Source organism: Aptenodytes forsteri, unplaced genomic scaffold, assembly GCF_000699145.1.
Source record: "Aptenodytes forsteri isolate BGI_AS27 unplaced genomic scaffold, ASM69914v1 Scaffold255, whole genome shotgun sequence".
NCBI lineage: Eukaryota > Metazoa > Chordata > Aves > Sphenisciformes > Spheniscidae > Aptenodytes > Aptenodytes forsteri.
The window spans coordinates 3495255-3516103 of NW_008794888.1; the positions used below are offsets into that span (position 1 = coordinate 3495255).

General features: G+C 39.1%; 1 protein-coding gene across 1 annotated transcript in view; it reads left to right on the top strand.

Annotated features, from left to right (window-relative positions):
* The window catches only part of ITGB6 (integrin subunit beta 6), a 52962-nt gene extending 40771 nt beyond the window's left edge, over positions 1–12191 (top strand). Inside the window, exons 15-17 of the mRNA XM_009274913.2 lie at positions 4281–4400; positions 6479–6645; positions 8538–12191. Coding sequence (XP_009273188.1) covers positions 4281–4400; positions 6479–6645; positions 8538–8639 — 389 coding nt within the window. The 3' untranslated portion in view covers positions 8640–12191. The remainder of the gene's footprint in view (positions 1–4280; positions 4401–6478; positions 6646–8537) is intronic.
* The last annotated feature ends 8658 nt before the right edge of the window (positions 12192–20849 follow it).

The following is a 20849-nucleotide window of genomic DNA, read 5'->3' on the forward strand; positions in this document are numbered from 1 at the left end:
GAAATGGCCTCAAGTTGCGCCAGGGGAGGTTTAGATTGGACGTGAGGAAAAATTTCTTTACGGAAAGAGTGGTTAAACATTGGAACAGGCTGCCCAGGGAAGTGGTTGAGTCACCACCCCTGGAAGTATTTAAACGAGGTGTAGATGAGGTGCTTAGGAACATGGTTCAGTGGGCATGGTGGTGTTGGGTTGACGGTTGGACTCGATGATCTTAGAGGTCTTTTCCAACCTTAATGATTCTATGATTCTATGATTCTGTACTGCAGAATGCTGTGTGCACGTCTAAGGATTGTGCCTGCAAACTGTTGGAAGCCCATCCAGAGCTGCACGCATGCATAAATCTCACTGATACGCATCTTTCGAACAAAGCTACACCTTTTGTTTTTGATGACATTACTCCATAATATTGAGGTCAAAAGTTGCAAATATTGCCCTTGTAAGGAAAACTAATCTTAATTTTGTATTTTTATTAAAATTATTATTATGCTTTGCCTTTCTAGACATCAGTATTTGTTTATAAATATAAAAATGTCTTTACAAGCTTCAAAAACATATGAGCACTTTTATTGTATCTGTGTAGTTAGTAAAGTTTTCAGGTTGCTATTGCCAGATGGCAGGTATTTGTAGCTAGGAATATATAACACATTCTACTTTCAAATATAATGATACTAATCAAGAGCAGGAACAGTCACTTGTATGGCTGTGTTCCCACACACACAGGTCACAGGAATATGAGCATGACAACATCACCTCCTGTTCCTGCTTATTTCCTTTTCTTCATGTCCTGTGCTTCCCTGATTAGGACTGTCAGCTAATTCTTTAGATTTAAAATTTTTTTGCAGCACTTACAGCAACTGCTGTAGTGAAGGCTGGATTACTGTTCCCACCCTAACCCCTCAAAAAAAAAAAAAAAAAGCTGTTGCAAACTGTATGTCATCTTAAATGCTTGTGTAATAGCTCAAAGGATTGGTTTTGGCATGGAGGTAGCCTCATTAAGAAGTCCTCAGGGGAAAAAGAAAATCTTGAAGATAATAGCAACAAAAAAAATCCTAAAATCAAGACTGTATTACCTAAACAAAAAAATTTTTGAAAGTGGTATAACTAGACAACCACATAATATTTAAGACAGATTATTGAGCAACTTCATATGGTAGCATACTGCTTCTTTCTGGTTTATATTTCAGTTTCTTTAATGCTTCAAGGCTTTTTGAAAACTAGAAATAGCTCTCGGTTAAATAAAATATTAGCACTTAAAGATTTACGTTCTCTTTTGCATGCGCACGTTGCAACACAATGACTGGAACTGTGGAGCAATAAAAAAAGCATAGGCTTTACATTTTCCTGTTTCCTGGGAATGCCTGTTCTAGCCTCCGAGCCGTGCCTTTCACCTCCTCTGCTTCGGTTCTGTGGGTGCCGGGGGTTTCTCTTCCTGCTCCCCCGCAGCAGGGTCACTGGGGCGGCCACGGTGCGGGCAGCCTCTCCGCTGGGGATCCAGCAGGGCACGGGATGGCACAGCAGCTCTGGAGGTGCTGATGGCTTCATGTTTACTGGGCCTATCTCCACGGCAGGCACCGCTTTTGAATATTTATTTTTATCCATTTTTAATATTTGACTATTAACTCGGGCTAATCCCCCCCTTTAGCAGATGGGTGTAAGAGGAGCCCTTGTTGCTCTACTTGCTACCCAGGAGGAACCGCAATTCCTAAAAAGCGGCTCCTGCCACCACCCCGCCACAAGGCACCAGGCTGCTCCTGCCACAAGCCCAACAGGGACAGTTACACTTGCCTTGGAGAAACTGAGTTTTTCCTACCCCGTAGCGTTGACACCACACAAATTCCCAGTGCAGCAACGAAGTGGATGTTGGAGCCTGAATAAACCTCTGTATCAGCGCTGCTCTGTTGTTCTGACTCAAAGTGAGATGAAACTGTTCAAAAAAAGCATTTTGTTGAGCAAAAGACAAACAAGAAAGGGCATAGCAAATTTAAATTTGCAGTCAATTTTTTGTTGTTGAATCTTTTATCTAAGTATCTGTTAGGAAACAGTCTTTCGCACTTCGAGGCTCCAGCTTGCCACTGTTACCTAATTCTTCCAGTGCGACTCCAGGGATTTCAAATACCATTGAAATTAATGGAATTAGGCTGCAGGCAGAAGTGGGAAAAGTATGATGATTCACTGCAGAACGCAGAAAATGGCACACATGTAAATGACAAGAGTTTACCTACCTAGGCAAATTTTTGTGCTGATGAACTGAAAATAATCTATGCAATAGTCTCTCTTAGTGATCCCTCATCCTAAAAATAACATCAGAGAAATAAAACTAGTAAGCGTAAGCTGGATTCTGAATAGCTTGAACTGGCATCTTTGCTTTTATTTCTACATCCTTGCGCATAATCAGATTTCTGCTCCCCTTTTATGGTCTTAAATTAAAAATTACAGTTTAAAAATAGCTAACATATTTGCAGTTACTGCCTTCTGGATGATATTTGGACTATGCCTGCAAGTTTTGCTCTGCCTTCAGGATAGCTAACAACTACCCTTTTCCTTCTTTTTTTATTTAAAAAAAGCAAGCTAATATCCTTTGGATCTGCTTGCTTAAAAGAGTTGGGAAAAAACAAATATTGCAAAACTTGTGACAGTGTTACTGGAATTGTGACCTGGCAATGAGGGCCATTAATTCAGTACATTCAGTCTGCAGTTTGTGGGCCCTCTAACAAAAGCAAATCTTGTTAAATCAGCAAGTCTTTTCTGCCTGTCACCTTGATAGATAACACATTGCTCTGCCACCAAAGACAGGCAACAGGTTAAATACAAGATTATCACAAATCAAGAGCATGTTTCCATTAAAATCCAACCAGATGTGATTCTCTTTTTACAACAAGCAGAGAAAAGGACTGTAGGGTAGTCAACTATTAATACTTTCATATTTTCTATGGTCTTTAATAGTGTTTTCTGTAAGACCAAACCCTATGATAATAAGCAATATGAAAAGAAAAGAAAAAAAAAAAGAAAAAAAAGTGAGCACTTATTTCCTTATGTATCATAGGTTTCTTTGAAATCCATATTCCTCTCTGATTCCTACTTTATATTTCATTACTCTTCATATTAAAGTTTGAGGTCATAAGAGTTTTAGCACAGTTGCCCATGAAATTTCAGTCAGAGTTTTGAATGGGTAAGAAATAATGGAGAGTGACAATTATTTTTTAAGAAATGTTTGAGAAGCTTACTGTTTTTTCTTACCTCTACAAATAAAACCTGAGAGGTTTTTCTAAAAATGTATTGAAAAGCACACCCAGATTTCCAGTGCTATTCAAATCATGGGTTATATGGAAACAGAATAAATGTTCAGCCCCAGCAGTATTATTGCACACAGTTATAAGGTCAGATATTTTTGCTCTGTAAAAATATTATATAATGGTTACGCTCCAAATTACGGCATTTCTGGCTCTGGACCTGTGGTCTCAATTTTTGATCGTCTTATTTGCTTTATATCATCCCTCACAGTCAGCTTCCTCCTGTCTCCCTCTTCCCTTTGGATGAACTTTTCTCAGCAGAAAAGGTTTCCCAGTTAGGAATCATCTGGGGAAAAAAAATGCATTAAGTTTTTGTGCAGATCTACATTAAATGGAGAGACAAATAAATGGGGGCAGACTGTCATTTCAGGTCACTTTTTATCTGCTTCCTCTGGAATCACATTACAAAGATCCCAGAGTCGCAGTTTTCTGTTATTAATCTGTATTTACTGTTGTGACAGTACTGGACACGCTAATCTTTGAGAGGGCTATTGTGGAAGAAATAAATGGCAGCCCTGTTAACAGTATCCACTGCTGTTTGATGTACGTATATCTACTTCTGAAACATAATCTAGACACGGTAGGAGTAGCTGTAAACCAAAGAGAACATACTGTTTACTTTGTCCTATAATTGGGGACTACTACATTTCCTAGACAGCTGGTGGTTACGCATCTTGGAAGCACTTCCAATTCATTGAAATTCACAGTACGCTAGCTTAATAAGGTGCACTAGATGGTCAGTGCAGACTGACAACACCCGGATCAGTTGTTCGGAAATATAAATGAAAAATCAGAAACAAAACAAAGCTTGGGTTGGAAGAAAAGTCATTAAATTTAGTAGAAATTCTGAGGGTATTTCTGCTTTCGTCTTTCACTCTTTACCATCCACAGACGAGGCTGTGACAAACATGATGCCAGCGGTCTCTCTTGTTACTACATGTTGAGTTTCATTTGATCTGATGAATGACTTTTTTCCCCCTCCCTCTGCAGATTATTCAGAGGATAAATCCATTCCCTGCTCTTTGCGGGGGGAAAATGAATGTATAACCACATTTCTACTGGCTATGGATGACCAGGGAAGAACAGTCATTCATAGCATAGAACAGAAAGGTAAGCAGTGAATGTTGCTTTTTCTACATGAATTTAAAAACACAGACAGGGTGAGCTATCTGGAAGCTGAGCTCTCTTAAGCAGCACTGCACCTCCTTGGCTTTGTAGCTCTCCTCTGCCCAGCCAAAAGAGCACCTCCTCAAGTACTTATTTAATGCGGTAGTAAAATAAATATGTGGCCTTTCATGAAAGATGGGCAGAATGATCCCTGGGCTGCAAGAGCAAGTTAATTTTTCTAAAGCCCTGTGCAGTTTAAGATGATGATACCAAATGTCATTTGCATTATATGAGAAAACTATAATTCACTTTGAAATGACGTATATTTCATAGATGAACAAATATCCAAAAGACTATCTGATTGGGTATACCTGATGAAATTCTAAAATATATTTATAATTATGTTTAATGTTGCAGTATCATTAAGTTTTTAATATTTTGCATAACTAACAGATATTCAACAGATCTCTTTATATCCTTTCATTCAGCATTACTTCTTTGTTTACTGTTGTTTCACTACCGATTTTCATAAAAGCTCCTAATCATGTGGGACAGGAGAGAACACAGATACCACTTCTCAGCTGCCAAACAGTTTAGTTTCCAGGCAATAAAAATGCCCTTTTTTTTTTTTTTGACACACCCAGTGTCTCAGTGCTAAATGTTAGTTACGTTTTAGGGAAAGCCATGCAGATTTGTAACCTCCTTCTGTTGGCACAAATGGCATTTACGTTGTTGACCCTTTGTGTAGCCTTTCTCTAACATACATGTGAGAATGAAAGTGATTTCACTGCACAAAAAAGCAGCTTCTACCATAAGAACAGTAGTCTGGTTTTGTATAGGTTACTATTACAGCAAAGATGGTTGTAGTAAAGCTAGCATTAAAGCAGCACATCCCTTTGTAAACTACATCCCTAAGACTCAAGAATTTAAGGGTCAGATTTTATCTTTATTAAATACATTACTATGCATTTTAAGTAGATCTGGGGGAAAAAAAGGGTGAAAGAAATATCTTAAGGAAGGCACAGTTCATTAAACGCTACGTAGTGGCTCTCCCACAACTCTACAATAACCAGCTTCGCTGTCATCTGCTCTTCTGCTCCTGGGCCTTGAAACTATTGTGCTGTGGTGGTTGCGATGCATGCGAACATGAACTGAGATGAGACCTTCAGAAATGCTCTAGAAATTGATTTCATTTGTGGAACCAAAGTCAAGATGGCACCAGTAGCCAGAGCACTAACCCACTGCTCAAACCAGACCCCTCAGAACTAGTTAAAAGATGACATCAAGCAAAAAAGTACTGTGAAATACAGTCACGTAAGCCAAATAAGACTGAAATTAATTTTTCAATGTCCTTAAACCATGGTTTAGCAGAAAATTTTGTAAAACAGTAGCATTCACCAACTTTCATGAGAAATACTTTTTAATATTAAAATAATCAAACTTCTTTGTGTTTTGGCGAAGTAAAAACTTCAGTTTCAATTTTGACTCTCCGAAATATTGTATGATAAAATTTATTGCAGAACTTGAAATGCCAAATTCCTTGAAATTGTTCAGTCCAACATTTTCAGCAAGTCTAATGGATTTTTTCCTCATTGTTTTAATGACTGAAATGCAGTTTCCTCTATTTTCTCAGTATCATTGGTGACTTTACCCTGATATAAATCTCGCTAGAATCTTTTCCTCTGCAACACACTGAATACCAGTTAACTGAAGCTTCAGCCGTAACATTGTAAAATTCATAATCTTGTCAACTCAGCCCTGTTTTTTAGAATTATATTGACGCTGATCTGAAAATAATTTTCTAACTTTTCTCTTCAGAATCTGGGTCTGTATCCAGCAGCTTCTAATCGACATGGTAAAAGAGCAGTGGGAGAAGTTAGCAATTAATTTTTTTAACATTTTAATGCAATATTTTTCAGCCAGTTTCACAAACCCTTTAGCAAGACAGCAGGAGGAAAACTACATGGACTTGAAGGAAAAGGCATGCACAGCTCGCAGCCCAGCATGCCTCTTGGCTGTTTTTAATTGCCTAAAATGTATTGATTGGGTATCCATGGTCATAATTGATTTTGTTTCCACAGATTGCCCACAGCTTCCAAATATCCCAATGATAATGGTGGGTGTCACCCTTGCCATCCTTCTCATTGGCATTGTTTTACTTTGCATATGGAAATTACTGGTGTCAGTTCAAGACCGAAAAGAGGTGGCCAAGTTTGAAGCAGAAAAATCAAAAGTTAAATGGCAAACGGTACGTCAAATGCATTGATTTTATATGAGGTTCTTTAATTTGGTTGCATGATGCACAACTGCCTTTAAAATTCTGTGTCTTGGTTTTGTTCTTTTAAATTGATAGATTTTACTGGTAGGTTTTCACTACATTTAGTATTCTATAAAGTAAACTCCCGATTTTTTTAGGGATGAAAAATAGCTAGAATTTGATCTCCTGGTTTAATTTCTTCCACATGTAAAAGCGTGTAGGTAACATTTTTTTATTAGTTGTTTTTTAATTAGTACCTCGCCTTTGATTAATCTTAGCAAAGTTGTTCGCTGCCTATGTAATTACCAGAGGTGTACCCCTCTTCCCAGAAACAGAGCCCGTTTTAGAAAAGAGGGATTATTGATGGCCTCTGTCATGATGGGAGCCCACTCACACAGAGGAGCAATGAATGTAAGCTGTCCAAAATGTAGCTAAAAGGACAGAGAAATTCAGGCTTTATCTTCTATCTATAGCTTGCGGATGTCTAATGCAAGCTCATAACACATTTCCTTTTCTTCTTTCCTTTCTGCCCTTGACTTTTTTGCTCTTCTGCAAAAGCTTTAAGACTTCTGAGGCTCTTTGAAAAAAAAACGTGTTGAGTAAGCATTTCTGGTGGGTGTCAGGAGGACAGGCGATGTGCTGCTGTTCACCCGTCTCCATTCTTGTACAAAGCCCTGTGATTGCAACATTTCTGCAAGGATGGACACTGCCGGCCTTTCAGCTTTTGAGATGGGAAAAACCAGTTACTTACAGGGAAGGCCACTTGAGAATGCTTTCTTAATCCTTTGGGAGAGCTACCTATGGTAAGAGAGAAGGGAAGGATACACTTGACAGAAGCATTTTAATTTTCTTTTCTGTGGCAAGAGGAAATGATAGGAAGGGAACGATGAGAGGCCAGGATAAAAAGCCCGGGTGGGACTTGCCCTTCTGCCAATGCATGGTAGTCTGTGGAGCTCGAGCAGGAGGACCGTGACAAGTCCTACCTCACTGCTGAGGCACTATCTGTGTTTTTTAGAATGGTCCAACCACAACATCTGATCCACAAATTATATCGGACATATTTGATAAAGTATGGTTCGATGATGTGCATTACTCTAATCTGGGAGGCAGATGTGAGGGGAATCGTGTTCCTGACCCTGGACTGGTTTGGGCTGCCTCATATAGACTGGTCTCAATGTCAGTGGCTTGGAATATAAGCGAGATGCTGAAGGCTATTTTAAAATGATCAAAGGTACGAAATTACTTCCGCACAAAGAATAGACCGCAAGTCCTCACTAGGGAAAAGAAATAGCGGGAGGAGAGTGTGATATTGGACTTTAAAATTATGACTGGGGAAATTGAAGATGGGACATTTGTTCACTGACTTTTCCCACACAAGCACAGTGAGATAGCAGGCTCCAAAGAAGACGAAAAACATCGTTACACAACACTTGGTTAAGGCATAGGATTTATTTCCAAAGATATTCTAGATGATAAACATTTGCATGGATTCAAAATGTCTATAGACAAATCCATAGAAGGAGGACATCCTCTCTGACCCAGGAGGTTTGTGAAACGTGTGTCAGCTTTTCCACGGACAGCCTGCATCGCCCGCTGTTGGGAATGAATTGCAGGGCCAGGCAGATGTCTGGCCTGAGTTTCTCACAAAGTAGAGCACGAATCATCTTCTCCTGCACTTTGGGAAGCAGAGTGGTACTAGCTGGTGCATGTACGACCTGCATCATAACACTGGGTCAGGAATCACGGGTCAAAATGATCCCTTTGCTGAAGAGGTACACTCAAGGCAGCGGTGTGCAGCTACATCTGCTTGCAGCTGAAGCGATGGCAAAATGAGTTAAACACTGCGTGACTCAATTTCTTCTGTTTTTGTTTGTTTATTTTAGGAAACAAATCCACTGTACAGAGGCTCAACAACCACTTTTAAAAATGTAACTTACAAGAACGAAGAAAAGCAAAAAGGGGCCGTGGCTGCAGGTTTCTATTAGCACCTCCAACACTACAAACTTAGTTTTACTGGCAGGAAATCTAAACCCACTTGTTTCTTCTCAGCTGATTATGTGATATTTGTTTGCACGTTGCAGTGGCATAATCATTCTGTTAGAGAAAATATATCTTGTGTTGGGAAAACTATAGATAACATATTAGTGGTAAAGGTTAGTAGAATTATCAAAAAACCCCCCACCTTTAATATTAAAGCCCCCCATCTTAAAAAAAGTAGCATCACAATATTTTTAATTTTCTCATTAATACTGAGGATTAAAAATTATCATATGTAAGCCTATTTTTGTGAAATTAGGTATATACAATGAGCTGTATACTACTTCGTTCATACACACAATCCCATATATTTGTGTTTAGGAATGTAATTGTACCAGCCTGTTTGGCGGGCTGGTTTAAATTTAAAAGGATAATTTTTTCATGAATGCTGCTTAAACTACTGAGGTTAGAGGTTCCTCATATCACCTGTGTGATGGAATAATTTTTCATCAGAAACAAGTAGTGTCATTACCTATCTTCTGTGTATCTAAGGTATACAGAAACACCTCCTCTCTAATTCTTCTTTCTTGTCCTGTTTCCCTCTTCCCTTGTCCTTGTTGCCGTTTGTTCTTTACGAACCCAGTCCCTGGGGCTATCTCAGGGAAAGCTAAATCAAGCCCTTACTCACTTGCAGAGTTGTTTTCTGTTCCAGGCATAGACTGCTTTTTTTTTTTTTCCTCTTTCCTTTAAATTCTAGCAGAGAGGATCCAGAGCAAACGAGAAATATTTGTAAATTAGAGACTCCAGTAGAGAAACTTTAAACCAGAGGATTACCAGAACTCCATTTCACCATTTACATCCTGTTTAGGCACTCAAAATAAACCTCGCATGCTGGACCATCACATGAACTGTTGCAGGAGCCCTTTACATGTGGGAAAAGTTCACACACAAAGACTCAGTATCACACACAAAGACAGTACTCTTCTGTTGATATATCCAAAATTGTGAGGTTCTTTCAATGCCCAGCAGCCAAACCATTTATTCATGTGTGAAATAATATATTCAGCAATTTTGGGGCTTTATTTAAAAAAAAAAAACCTAAGCAACAAATAGATCTAGGGATTCCACTTCATATTAATTTCCATGACGTTAATGAGGTTTTTTAAATCTCAGTTTTAGCTAGTTACTAATGACTCCCCATAAATTCTTACATTGTAATGCTGTTATCATGCACAGCACTAGGAAAAAAAAAGCCCCACCAAAATCAGCTAACTTGCTGGCATAAAAAATTACAACATTGGGCTATTTTAAGCTAACAATAATTTACTTTACTTTTTAATATCACTTTTCCTCTGCATGTTTTAGTACTCTGGAACAGATGGTCAAAAGGTACATATGAATGTACTTACAAAAGAAGACTTAGAAATCAAAGGTACATTGACACAGTCACAGGCAAATAATTATGTACATTCCCTATGGTAAATCATATATTTGATCTAAAAAAACTCAATGTCCATTTTGTAATAAATAAATATTTACAAAGTCTGTGCAACTTCAGTCTCTATATCCTCTACAGTTCCTGGATGCGAGACTGATATATTAGCTAGCTCTGACCCGTGCCTGTTTTAGGGCCTGATCCAAAGCCTACTGGAGTCAATGGCTACAGATGAGGATCTAGTTTCAGTGAAACTATTAGTTTTGGTTTACAAAGATTGTTTTGTTTAAACAAACTGGTTAATACTGTCTATTAGCAGATTAGAACCTATAGTATATATTTCTGTGCAAAGAGAAATAAACAGTATCAGATGCCTTTGGAAAAGAAGTGATGCTATAAGCACCTATGAAATACAAAATGATTGCAGTGTGAAGGAAATGATGGCTGTCATTAAACTGGAACAGATTAATTACAGGTTTGCATCTGTACTCTTTCAGTATTCCTGCATATCTCATAGGGGAAACTGCACAGACAAAGGCTTGCATCTGCAGCCCTTCCAACCACTAGACTCCCACAGGTGTCAGTGCAAGTTACACGTGGGACCAAATCCTGTTTCCCTGGCACATGGATAAACTCACGGGAGGCAAAGCTGGCCCCTGGATTCTGCCTCAGATTCCACTCGGGTCAGGATTGCCTAAGGGATTAGGGAAATCTGGATTTAGCCCACGTAAATTATCTGTTACTCTTTTGTTTTCACATAGAAGTCATCAAATGACAAACTTTCTCTGAAAGAAATGAAAATATTTTTATTAGTTTTAAAGCAATAAAAATCTGTTCTATTTATCAAATACCTTTTAAGTTCTGTTTCTAAGAAGGCTGATTCTGCTGCTCAATATCAGTGTTGAAAGCCCTTCTGTAGGTCACCATTTCAATATTGAAATACATTTCAGTATTCAAACGTTATTAACAAAGTGGTGTTCACATTTCATATCAAACACTTGGTGGTCTACATTCCCTGTTCCTACAGGAGATTTCATTTCACAAAGCTACTTACCCTCTTCCCATCACTTGCCTCTTCTGATCATCCGCAAAGATCTAATTTGGTATGTAGATGATGTTTACAGTCCAATTAATCCTCCTAGCCACCTCTCTCCAAATCATCAAAGATGTACAGAAATCAGGCATGTATGTTTTTTCCTTTTCCCTGCTGTGACTGACTGTACTATAAATGTTCTGTGCACCTTCAAAATCATCAGGATGGAAATCACTCAAATAACTAAGAATTCATCAGAAGAGAGGAAATAGAAGGGCTGGGTGAGGAAGGTCTCTATTATTGAGGGATATCCAAGAACTAGGCTCGTTCATATGAGCCATTCTTTTAACGGCATTAATTTAGATCATAAACTTTGACTAAACCCGAGATTTCAAGAACTTTCAAGATCTTACTTGGCATTCACCCTAGAAACAAGAGTGGTGTTCATCCTTTTTTTATTAACTATGTTATTTTTATTTTGTAGTGTTTGTAGCAAAGTTCATTTTCTTTTCTTTTTGTTTCTCCACTGAATTATGAGTGGGTTTACGTGTGGTGAGTGGGATGAAAAAGTCTTTCTGCTATTTTCATGAATATTGTTTTGACCTGAGGCTGGACCTCGAGAGTGGCCAAAACATTTTTAATAGTAATGCTTCTATTCACTGAAGAGTTAAACCAAATAAAAGAATAATCATTAGCAAATTTATGGTATTGCTGTATCTTTTACACCCTGTAGAATGGTAATTTCAGTAATGTATGTTAAGTGGATAACTTTTCATTTGATTTGTAAAAGTTTCATGATAACCTGTATTGTATATATTCAGACTGCATTCAACTCCATTTTGTAATATAATTAGTGGGCAATGAGTCTGGGATACAAGGCTCAGATATTAAGTGCAATGCTCTCCATGTGTTGTCCACCGTTATACACATGTCCAAGTTTGTTTTGCAGTGGGCATAAGGGAATTATTGCCCCACAAAACTTACCACACGCAATCTGAAAGTAAAAAAGGATAAGTTTTATCTTAGTCTATTTGCCACAACTTGTTTCTGTAGAAAAGGAAGAGCTTAACTTTGAATAAAGATTGTAAAACTGAATGCATTTTTAATATACTTTTATTGTTCATTTTCCATTTCAGCATGCGTCTGTCATTTTTTTCATGATTTGATTAATCTTAGCAAATTTCTCATGCTTTGGCATAACCTAGAGCTTATTTTATAACTCCTCTCCCTCCTTTTTTAAGACAGCACATGAGATTTAACAAGTCTGGATTTTCTTCTATTTGTGATCCTTTTACTTTTCAAGGAAATGAGTTAATGGATGAATGCTGTAAGCAACCCATTTCTGGAACTCTGATTGATTACATATGGCATTCTTTTATACAGTGATCCCTAAATTGCACAACTTGCTTAAAGCTAAAGATCCATTCATTTTGTGAGTGTAACAGCAGTAATATCTTTTTGGAACTACATGGCAAAGTGCTTATTTTCTCTTTAATCTGCAAGTTACCTCTCTTTTTTTTCCTCTAATGAATAGTCGTGTATTTTGATGTCTGCTAATTTCCTGCTCTGAGGAAGAGAACATTCCTCTGCACCCTTGACAGAACTGTATTTTAAGGCTGTTGTATCCTCCAGGCACACAATGAGATCATGTTCTCTTGCATTTCACAGCGGATTGTGAAAGCTGAAACTGATACAATTGCATAATGTATACTCATGGCATGTAACTTAGAATGTATTCTACCCCCAAAAGTCTATACATTTGCTGTTTGTTTGTTTGTTTGTTTGTTTGTTTGTTTGTTTGTTTGTTTGTTTGTTTTTAGGAATGGTTCATGCTTAGAAACTTTTCTTCCGTGTTTTCACTGACGTACATATCAGCTAATATTGAGAGACAGCAACAAAAGCACAATAATGACAGGTAGTGTAGAAAAATACAAAGGCTTTGGCTTTCCAAAGATCTTGGTGGATGAGAACTTCGTTTCTTGAAGCTGGCTCAGTCTCTCTCTTCTACCAGTTATCATGCAAAAGCAGAGAGAACCAAAAACTGAATTTCATTGCAACCTCTCCCTTCCTCATGCTATTTACACTACAGTTTAGATTTATTTTTAATCATTTCAGATAATTTAAAATCATTTCAAGACATTTCTGTATTCAGATAGATGAAGTTCTCAAGGCATGATGTATTTTTTCAAATGCCTTTTTCCACAGGGTAACTTTTCTCAACGGTGGGTTTTTTCATTACTGTTTCCACATTTAGAATAGGTAGGAGTGTAAATAAAACCAAGTTCTTATGGATGAAGAAACAGGAAATTTCTATTTAGTGTTCAGCAGTTGGATGTTACCTGTGTTTGGAAAAGTGTGTACCACCAACTTCAGGCTTCAAAGTTAATAACTCTAGTTCAAAGGCAAATTGTATCTCCTGTTGATCTTCTCAGGTGAGAGGTTAAAACTTGTTTTCTCTAAAACTCTCAACTGACTTAAAAATCAGACCTATAATTATAGTATAATTACCATGTAACAAACTCTCCGTTGCTTCTATTTTAGGTTACGGTAGATTTGAAAAAGGACAGATATGAAAAAAAAACCCAAACCCACCCCAATCCAAACAGGAAAAAAACAACCAAACAAAAAATTCCCAATAATTTCAAAGGTGATGGAGAAGTTAAGCCTGAAACTATATCAAACCAGGAAAAGAACAGTTCAGGCTAAGAGTCCTAGAAATCCTTAAAGTCAATGAATTGTTACAAAACCATTTGACACACTTCCCCCCCACCAGTGTCTGCAGGGAGGGAAAGTCCTCTGTGGTAATGTGTCATGAGCCAACACACAAAGTGTCAATCAAATGAACCACGGTCAAGCAAGAGACTGCTTCAAGCTGTCTGGGACAGCAGCTGCAGGAAACCAGTTCAACATCTCCTTCCCGTAGACTACAGGTTTTGGATTCCCCTTCCGATGTTCTCTGAATCTGGCAGATACAGAGCTTTATCACAGAGAGATGCTTGTCACTGAACATAGTATTTACTGCGGATGATTAGTCAGCATCCCAAAAGAGCTTGTGGAAGGACTGTCCCTTAGGGTTTGTCCACTAGTGGCACTCAGGAAATTAAGTCCAAATTAAATCTAGGAATTTATTGTGGGCTGGATAATCCACATGAAAACTGTGTAGACAACGTTCACTTTGAATTGGGCTGGTCTTAATCTAGTTAATCTTTATTCCAAAGTAAGGACAAAAGTGTCTGAACAAGTTTTATTCAGTTTACGTGATTTTCTGTACAGTAACTGATTTAATTAATTCAGATTAAATTTTCAGTTCTTCCATGTTGAGATTCTAAAGAGATAAAGGAGGAGAAAGATGAATAGCTGGGAACTTTCCTGCCTTTCTCCATATCAAAGGCCAAGATACCTGGCCTGACTGGTCTAATAGCACCCGTGGCAAGTCATTCCCACTGGTTAGAAAGTCATTAGAGCCTTTCAGTGACTCATAGTCAGAGCATCTACTCTACTGCAATTAAAGCATTTAAGTTTTTTGACTGCACATTTGCATCTGATGATAAATTCAGCCTCATGTTAGCAAACAGAATTTCCCTGCGGAGAAATGACGCTATTCTCACAAACGTGCCCAGTCCTTTCACAGGAAAACAATCCACCAGCAAATGTTATTCTCCTCCTACCTGAAATGAGTATTGACTAAAGATCATTGGGTTTTATCAATCTAATTTCATTCCTCGTGCTTGTTAACAAATTTTCAATTTGGGCATGGAAAGATGCAAAGGAAAAATATTTTCTCTTTTTCGATTGTCTTAGAGCAGAAAATTCAGAGAAGAGAGCAGAAATTTTAACAAGTTGTTCCCTGGTGCCTACCCTTATGTGTGTGTGGATATAATATAAAATATAATTATATAAGTAATGAATACAGATTCTACCGCTGTGTGAAGCCAATGGGAGCTCTGGCTTCCAGACTTTCTTAAATCCTGGTTCTTAAAACCTCAAATGTGAGACCGACTGTGTATCAGATTTACCACAAAACAAAATATTGAAGAGAACAAAACCCATAAATGTCTATGCATTTTTATTGAATACAAAGTAAGATATCTAATGCAAAAATTATTCCACCTGACAAGAAATTGGTTAAAGAGGCAAAGTAAAATTCCTTTGGGTTTCTCTGTGTGCGTATTCTCTAATGAGCGCAGTAAATGTTTCCATTAGCTGTAGGATTTCTAAGTCTAAATGTGTATGCGTGGCTGGAAAAAAAGATCACCTCTGCAGAGAAGGAGTGTACGAGGTGCAAAGGCACACCCCTTCCCAACCTGTGAAGTCATGTCAGCACCGGGTACACATTATGCCCTAGAATTTCTGCAATGTATATGCTTGTTCTGAGTGTTACACCCAGTCAATTTTTTTTCCTGACTAGATTGATGGTACGTTGTTAGCGGTTGTCTATCCTTCCTAAGTTGTTGTTCTTAGTCTCTTAGTAAACAACAAAGCTTAAGGCTATGCCCTACCCTCACTTCTGCCCGCTCCAGTTTATACCAAAGCCAAGCCCAGCTCATGGACACGCTCCTGGACGTTTCAGACACCATTAAACCAGCAGGATGCACAGAGAGGCAATGGGACCTGGCAAGGTGTTTTGGTGGTGGCCACTGGAGACCAACAACTGCAGGTTTGGACTCCTGCTGTGCTGCCTTGCAGCTCTGCTGCCAAACTGCCAGCGCTGGCTCGTGGGGCAGCGTGGGCATGCAGACGTGGAGGGAACAACACAGGACTTGTGCTTGAAAGCATCAGTTTTCCTGGAGCTGATAAAAATCAGCGTCCTCGATGCTTCACTGTCAGAATCAATGTCCACTCCCATTTTTTATTTTAGTGGAACCTGGTTATTCCCTATTACCCTGATTTACGAAGCTTTGTTCTCATAAAATGAAGAGGGGTTGTACTTAAGGAATTGGTTAGCACGGGGTAGAAGACACATCTGGCCAAACAAATCAGGAACGGTTTTGCCTACAAACCTGTTTGCGTATGATTAAGAAACACAGAGAAAACGATCAGTCTCTCAGGTGCATTTAGACCATGAAACAAAAGTTGTGAAAGTTTTATGGGATTTGTATTTATTCTAAAATGTCTGCTGAGCAATTAAATGATGGCTTTATTGGTTTATTTAAAAAGTATAACATTTGTTGATCACAGTATGTGTAATTTCTGGTATTGAGTACAATGAGTCATAGGTTTGTTCAGTAAACAAGTCTACAATTAATATTAACAGCTTTTCTTGGGAATACACTAACTACTCTTTTGTAGCAAACCTTTGCAAAAATTGTCTGTCTTATTCTACTATTGATTTCACTATAATAGTACTAACAATGGAAGTCTCCCTTGATGGCAGCCATGTATGTTTTAAGCATGCTGGCCCCAGGTTAGCAAAGTACTTATATGTCTCAGTTACCTTAGAGATGTAGGTGGGCATATACAAAGGCTTGAAGTCATTATAAGCACATAAATGTTTAAAATTTAAGCAACAAATTAGCTTCTTTGCCAGAGTTGAAGATTTAAGTTAAACAGTGAGGTCAGTTACATGACAAATTCTTGAAATGCTTTAACCAGTGGATCAGCTGTATGTTACGGCTCTGAGCTCTGTAAACCTGCGCTAGTTAACAGGGACAGAAATACTCTGCAAAATATCTCTAGGCATAGGCTGTCTAGGCCAACAAATTCAGATGTGGGGCAGCTGGGAGCAGAAGTGGTTAAAAGCTGCATGAAGACTGCAGACAAAAACTGAGTATTTGCTCTTTGCATGTAATTCCCCTTTCTACAGTCCCAGTGTGATTTAGTTTTGCTCTACCGATCCAAAGTCCTGACCTAACACTGGCTTTTCTCAGAAGTTCAGCAAAAGGCGATCGAGGAAAAATCCAGGACTGTTCCCTGCACAACATGGTAGTGTCCCTCTCCTCAAGGAGTGCAAGAGAGGATGTTCAAAGGGCGAGCGTGAGCCACAGCCACTTCTCTGCTTTCTTGGCGTTCCCTGCAGAGGTGCTGACAGCACATTTGGGATTCTGCAAAGAACTCTTTCACCCTCTATTTTACCGATGTCCTTCTGGCCCCACTGCTGAGAGGCATTTGGAACTGCAGTGTGTATAATTTATAAGCGTACGTGTATTTTTTGTTTTAGCTGCAAGGTAGTTAAAGTTATGTGAAACACGTGGTATTAGTGTGTACGTATTAGTAAAGTGAGGATTTCCTTAAAAGCCTTGAATATGGGAAAAAATAGGTAAGGAGCCTTGAATATGGGAAAAATACAGGTAAGCCGGGCAGATTTTGTATGCAGTACTGTATCGGGTAAGTGTGGAAAGGGAACCCTTGTGAGAAAAGGACAAGAATGGCAAAAAAATGACTGTGTTACATGGAAGGATGAATGACATACCAGGTACGGCTGTGCCAAGGTTCTCAAAGGGAAAGGATAAGGTGAGGACAGGCTTTGAGAAACTAATGAGGATGGGCCAGAGGCAGTTCTGGCCCCATTACCCAGTTTTGTTTTATTGCAAGTACTGCCATATTTGATTTTTTCCTTTAATGCTGCGTCGGATGGATTACATAAACATTTGTCTGCTATTGAATTTGATACCTCTGCCAATCAACAGCCAGTCTGACATGCTCAATTTATAGCAACAGTAAAAATTCTATCCAATAATAAAGCATCTATATTCTAACAAACCATTCTGGATTTGTGTCAAGTGAGCATTTACTGGGAGAGGACTGACGGAGGGGTTGGAAAGGTGAGGATTCCCCAAAAGGCGGCTCATGTGGCACAGTAACAGCCACGTAGGTAGTTACTCTCTCCACTTCATGTCCATGCAGGAATAGCAGCTATCTAGCAGAGTTTGGGAAGCACAGGGCTGTATTAATGCTCTTGGTGTCACCGTTACAAGGGAGTTTTTCATTTTGGAAAAAGAAGTTTCCAGCCTAAAGCTATGAACGGCTAACTAATAAAACTTAAGAGTCACATTTAGAAAAACACATTCTGACTCGTCAACATTAAACCGGCAGTTTGCAACTAGGGTTTTCAGTTAACCTGAGGCTGGCCAGTGTAAGCTGTCCCGTAGGGTCGTCATATCCGATGCGGGCTGACAGGGACCGAAACTGCAGAGCCTGGCAGCCGCAGTGATTGCCTGGGAGCACGGGAGGATGGAGTGGTGTAACAGGAACACGCAGGCAGAGCTGCCAAAAGGAAAAGGGGTGTCGCTGGGCGTGGCTGGGATGTGTCAGAGGAGGTAGGGAAGGTGGAAGCAGTGCCTGTAGTGCCTGTAGCCAGGTGTAACTGGAGTGGCAGAACTGATAAATGAGAGTAGTTCTGTGTCTAGGGTAAACAGGAAAACTTTTAAGTGAAAGGGAAGATGAATACAAACTGGGGAGTTGACCCCAGATGCCTGGGAACTGTCATTTTTCAGAGCTAAACAGGACCTAGGACGGTGCCTCTGAAAAAGATGGAAGTTTTGCTTGCTGGGCACGGCTATTGCAAGCAATTTTGGTCCTGATTCTTCTTCCTAGCTGTTCTCTGGTTTGGTATTCCCATTCTGGCTGGTAGGAAAAAAAAAATGAGACCTGCCCTCAGACTTCAGATTATGAACGGAAATTACTGTGTGAGAAGATACTGAGCACGTGACACACTGGATCTGTGTGCGCGCCTTGGAAAAGCAATGGGTTTGTAAGAAAACAGAATTAGTGTGAATTTGATGAGGACTTGTATTTATGGCTGAGGGCCATGAGCACACACTGGGTTCATATCTGTGTATAGGCCTCCTACAGAAGTCTGAGTCAATGTCTAAGCAAAGACAGGGGAAGGTATTGAACATCTGTGTAGAGTACTTAAACAACAAAGGCAGATCAGCTCAGGCAAGTGCACATATATATATATATATGGGTGCAAGTATATACAAAAAGAAAGAGAACAGATCATTGACATGCTCAATTTATAGCAACAGTAAAAATTCAACAGTAAAAATCGACAGAGAAATGAAGAGAAAAATATTTACAAAAAGTGCATTCCAGACAGAAAATGAAATAAAGGAGCCAAAACATTATAGCAAATGCCTTGAAGTAAAACAGGTAAAGTTTCAAATAAATAAATAAATAAATAAATACATAAATAAAAATTGGAAAGTTATACAATTTAATGTGCAAGATAATATAAACTATGACATCAAGTTTACTTCAGAAAATGTTGCCAACCATGTTGGTTTTACAAGCCACCATGCCAGCAAAGATGTCTTATTTTAATTAAGTAGATATAGCTTATCTATAAATGCCCAGGCCAGTATAACTGCAGCTGCACTAGAAAGGATTTACCAGTTTAGTAAGAACAGAATAGATCCAAGACAGTAAAAAACTGTTTAGCCAAAGAAGAAGATCTGAATACCAAAGGAAAAAAAGAAGCAAGGAAAACTACTCAGAATTAATAAGTTGCTAATTTGCATTTAGTAAAATATTTACAAACACATTGTTGAGATGTTCATTATTAGGAATCTGTAATCAGAACGTGCTTACTTTGATCTTACTGAAATGAGCAGAAAAATCCACCTGAGGCGGGGCTCCTTCCCACAGCCCAGAGCAGCCTCATTTTTGCTCACTGGCACCCTTATTTTTAAATGTAGTACCACAAACACAGTGCGATCTCTCAGTGTGACCCAGAAGCAGGTTCTGGAGCAAGAGAGCCCTTTTCTGGAGCTCAGTATTCAAAGTGGTGGCCAAATACTCCTAAAGAGATGTAGACAGTTCCGAGTGGCCAGATTTTCATAAATGGCTCAGTAACAGGCTTCTCTCTCAAAATGCAAAATTCTCTGAAAGCTGCAGCTTTCCTGAGAGGTACATTACGGTTCCTTGAGAGTTACAACCCTCTGTCTTGCAAAGTCAGGTCTTTTCTAGAACAGCTTGTTCAGCAATGTTTCCTGCTGTTTGTTCTCTGCCAGAAATTTTTATCGCCTGTTAAACTGGGAGAAACCTCTTCAGTTATCTGCTTCTTTCTGAGTGTTCGGCTTCCCTTGCTTCTCAATTCCTTCTTCTACCAAACTACCAGTGAGAAGCTCCCCCCAAGCCCAGAGGTTTCCATTTCCATCCTTGTATCACAATTGAGGTGGACATGCGGGAACAGAGGCTCAGTTCAGTTATGCTCCAACACTGTACATTTATTTTTATACATTTATGTATGCATTTATATATTTGTCTGCTATGCATAAAGAACAATGCAGAAACATGCTTATGCAGATCAAAAACGAACTGTCCTGCTGATTACGGTAAAACTAGTCTATTTTTAACCCAGATGTTCTGCTTTCCACTTTCCCTCTGCTATTCATATCTTCCGTAAGGCTGAAACTCAACCCGAGTGGGGCAGCTCCCGTGAATATTCAACTGAAGACAGAGATGAACAAAATGGAAGAAGGCAGTTATTTTTCTCCATGCCAAAATGTAAAATGACTTCGAGTTGACAAGCTGACCTACCTACAAAAACAAGTCTCTGAGTGGGGGTCTGTAAAAGCAGGGGTGCCCAGGGACAGAGCAGCAAGCCTGTGAACACGGACTGCGCTATCACTGGTCTCCCACCTCCAGTGTCCCCGTGTCATTTTCTGGTTCTTTTTAGGATAGAAGAACCTGGAGCGTAGGCATGAGAAAGTGTTTTCAGATGGAAAATAAGATTAATACAGAGCTTTTTGTCCGCTTGAATCCACAACCCTGGCCTGGGCAGGCGGCCCGAGCCGCATGTGCGGCGCT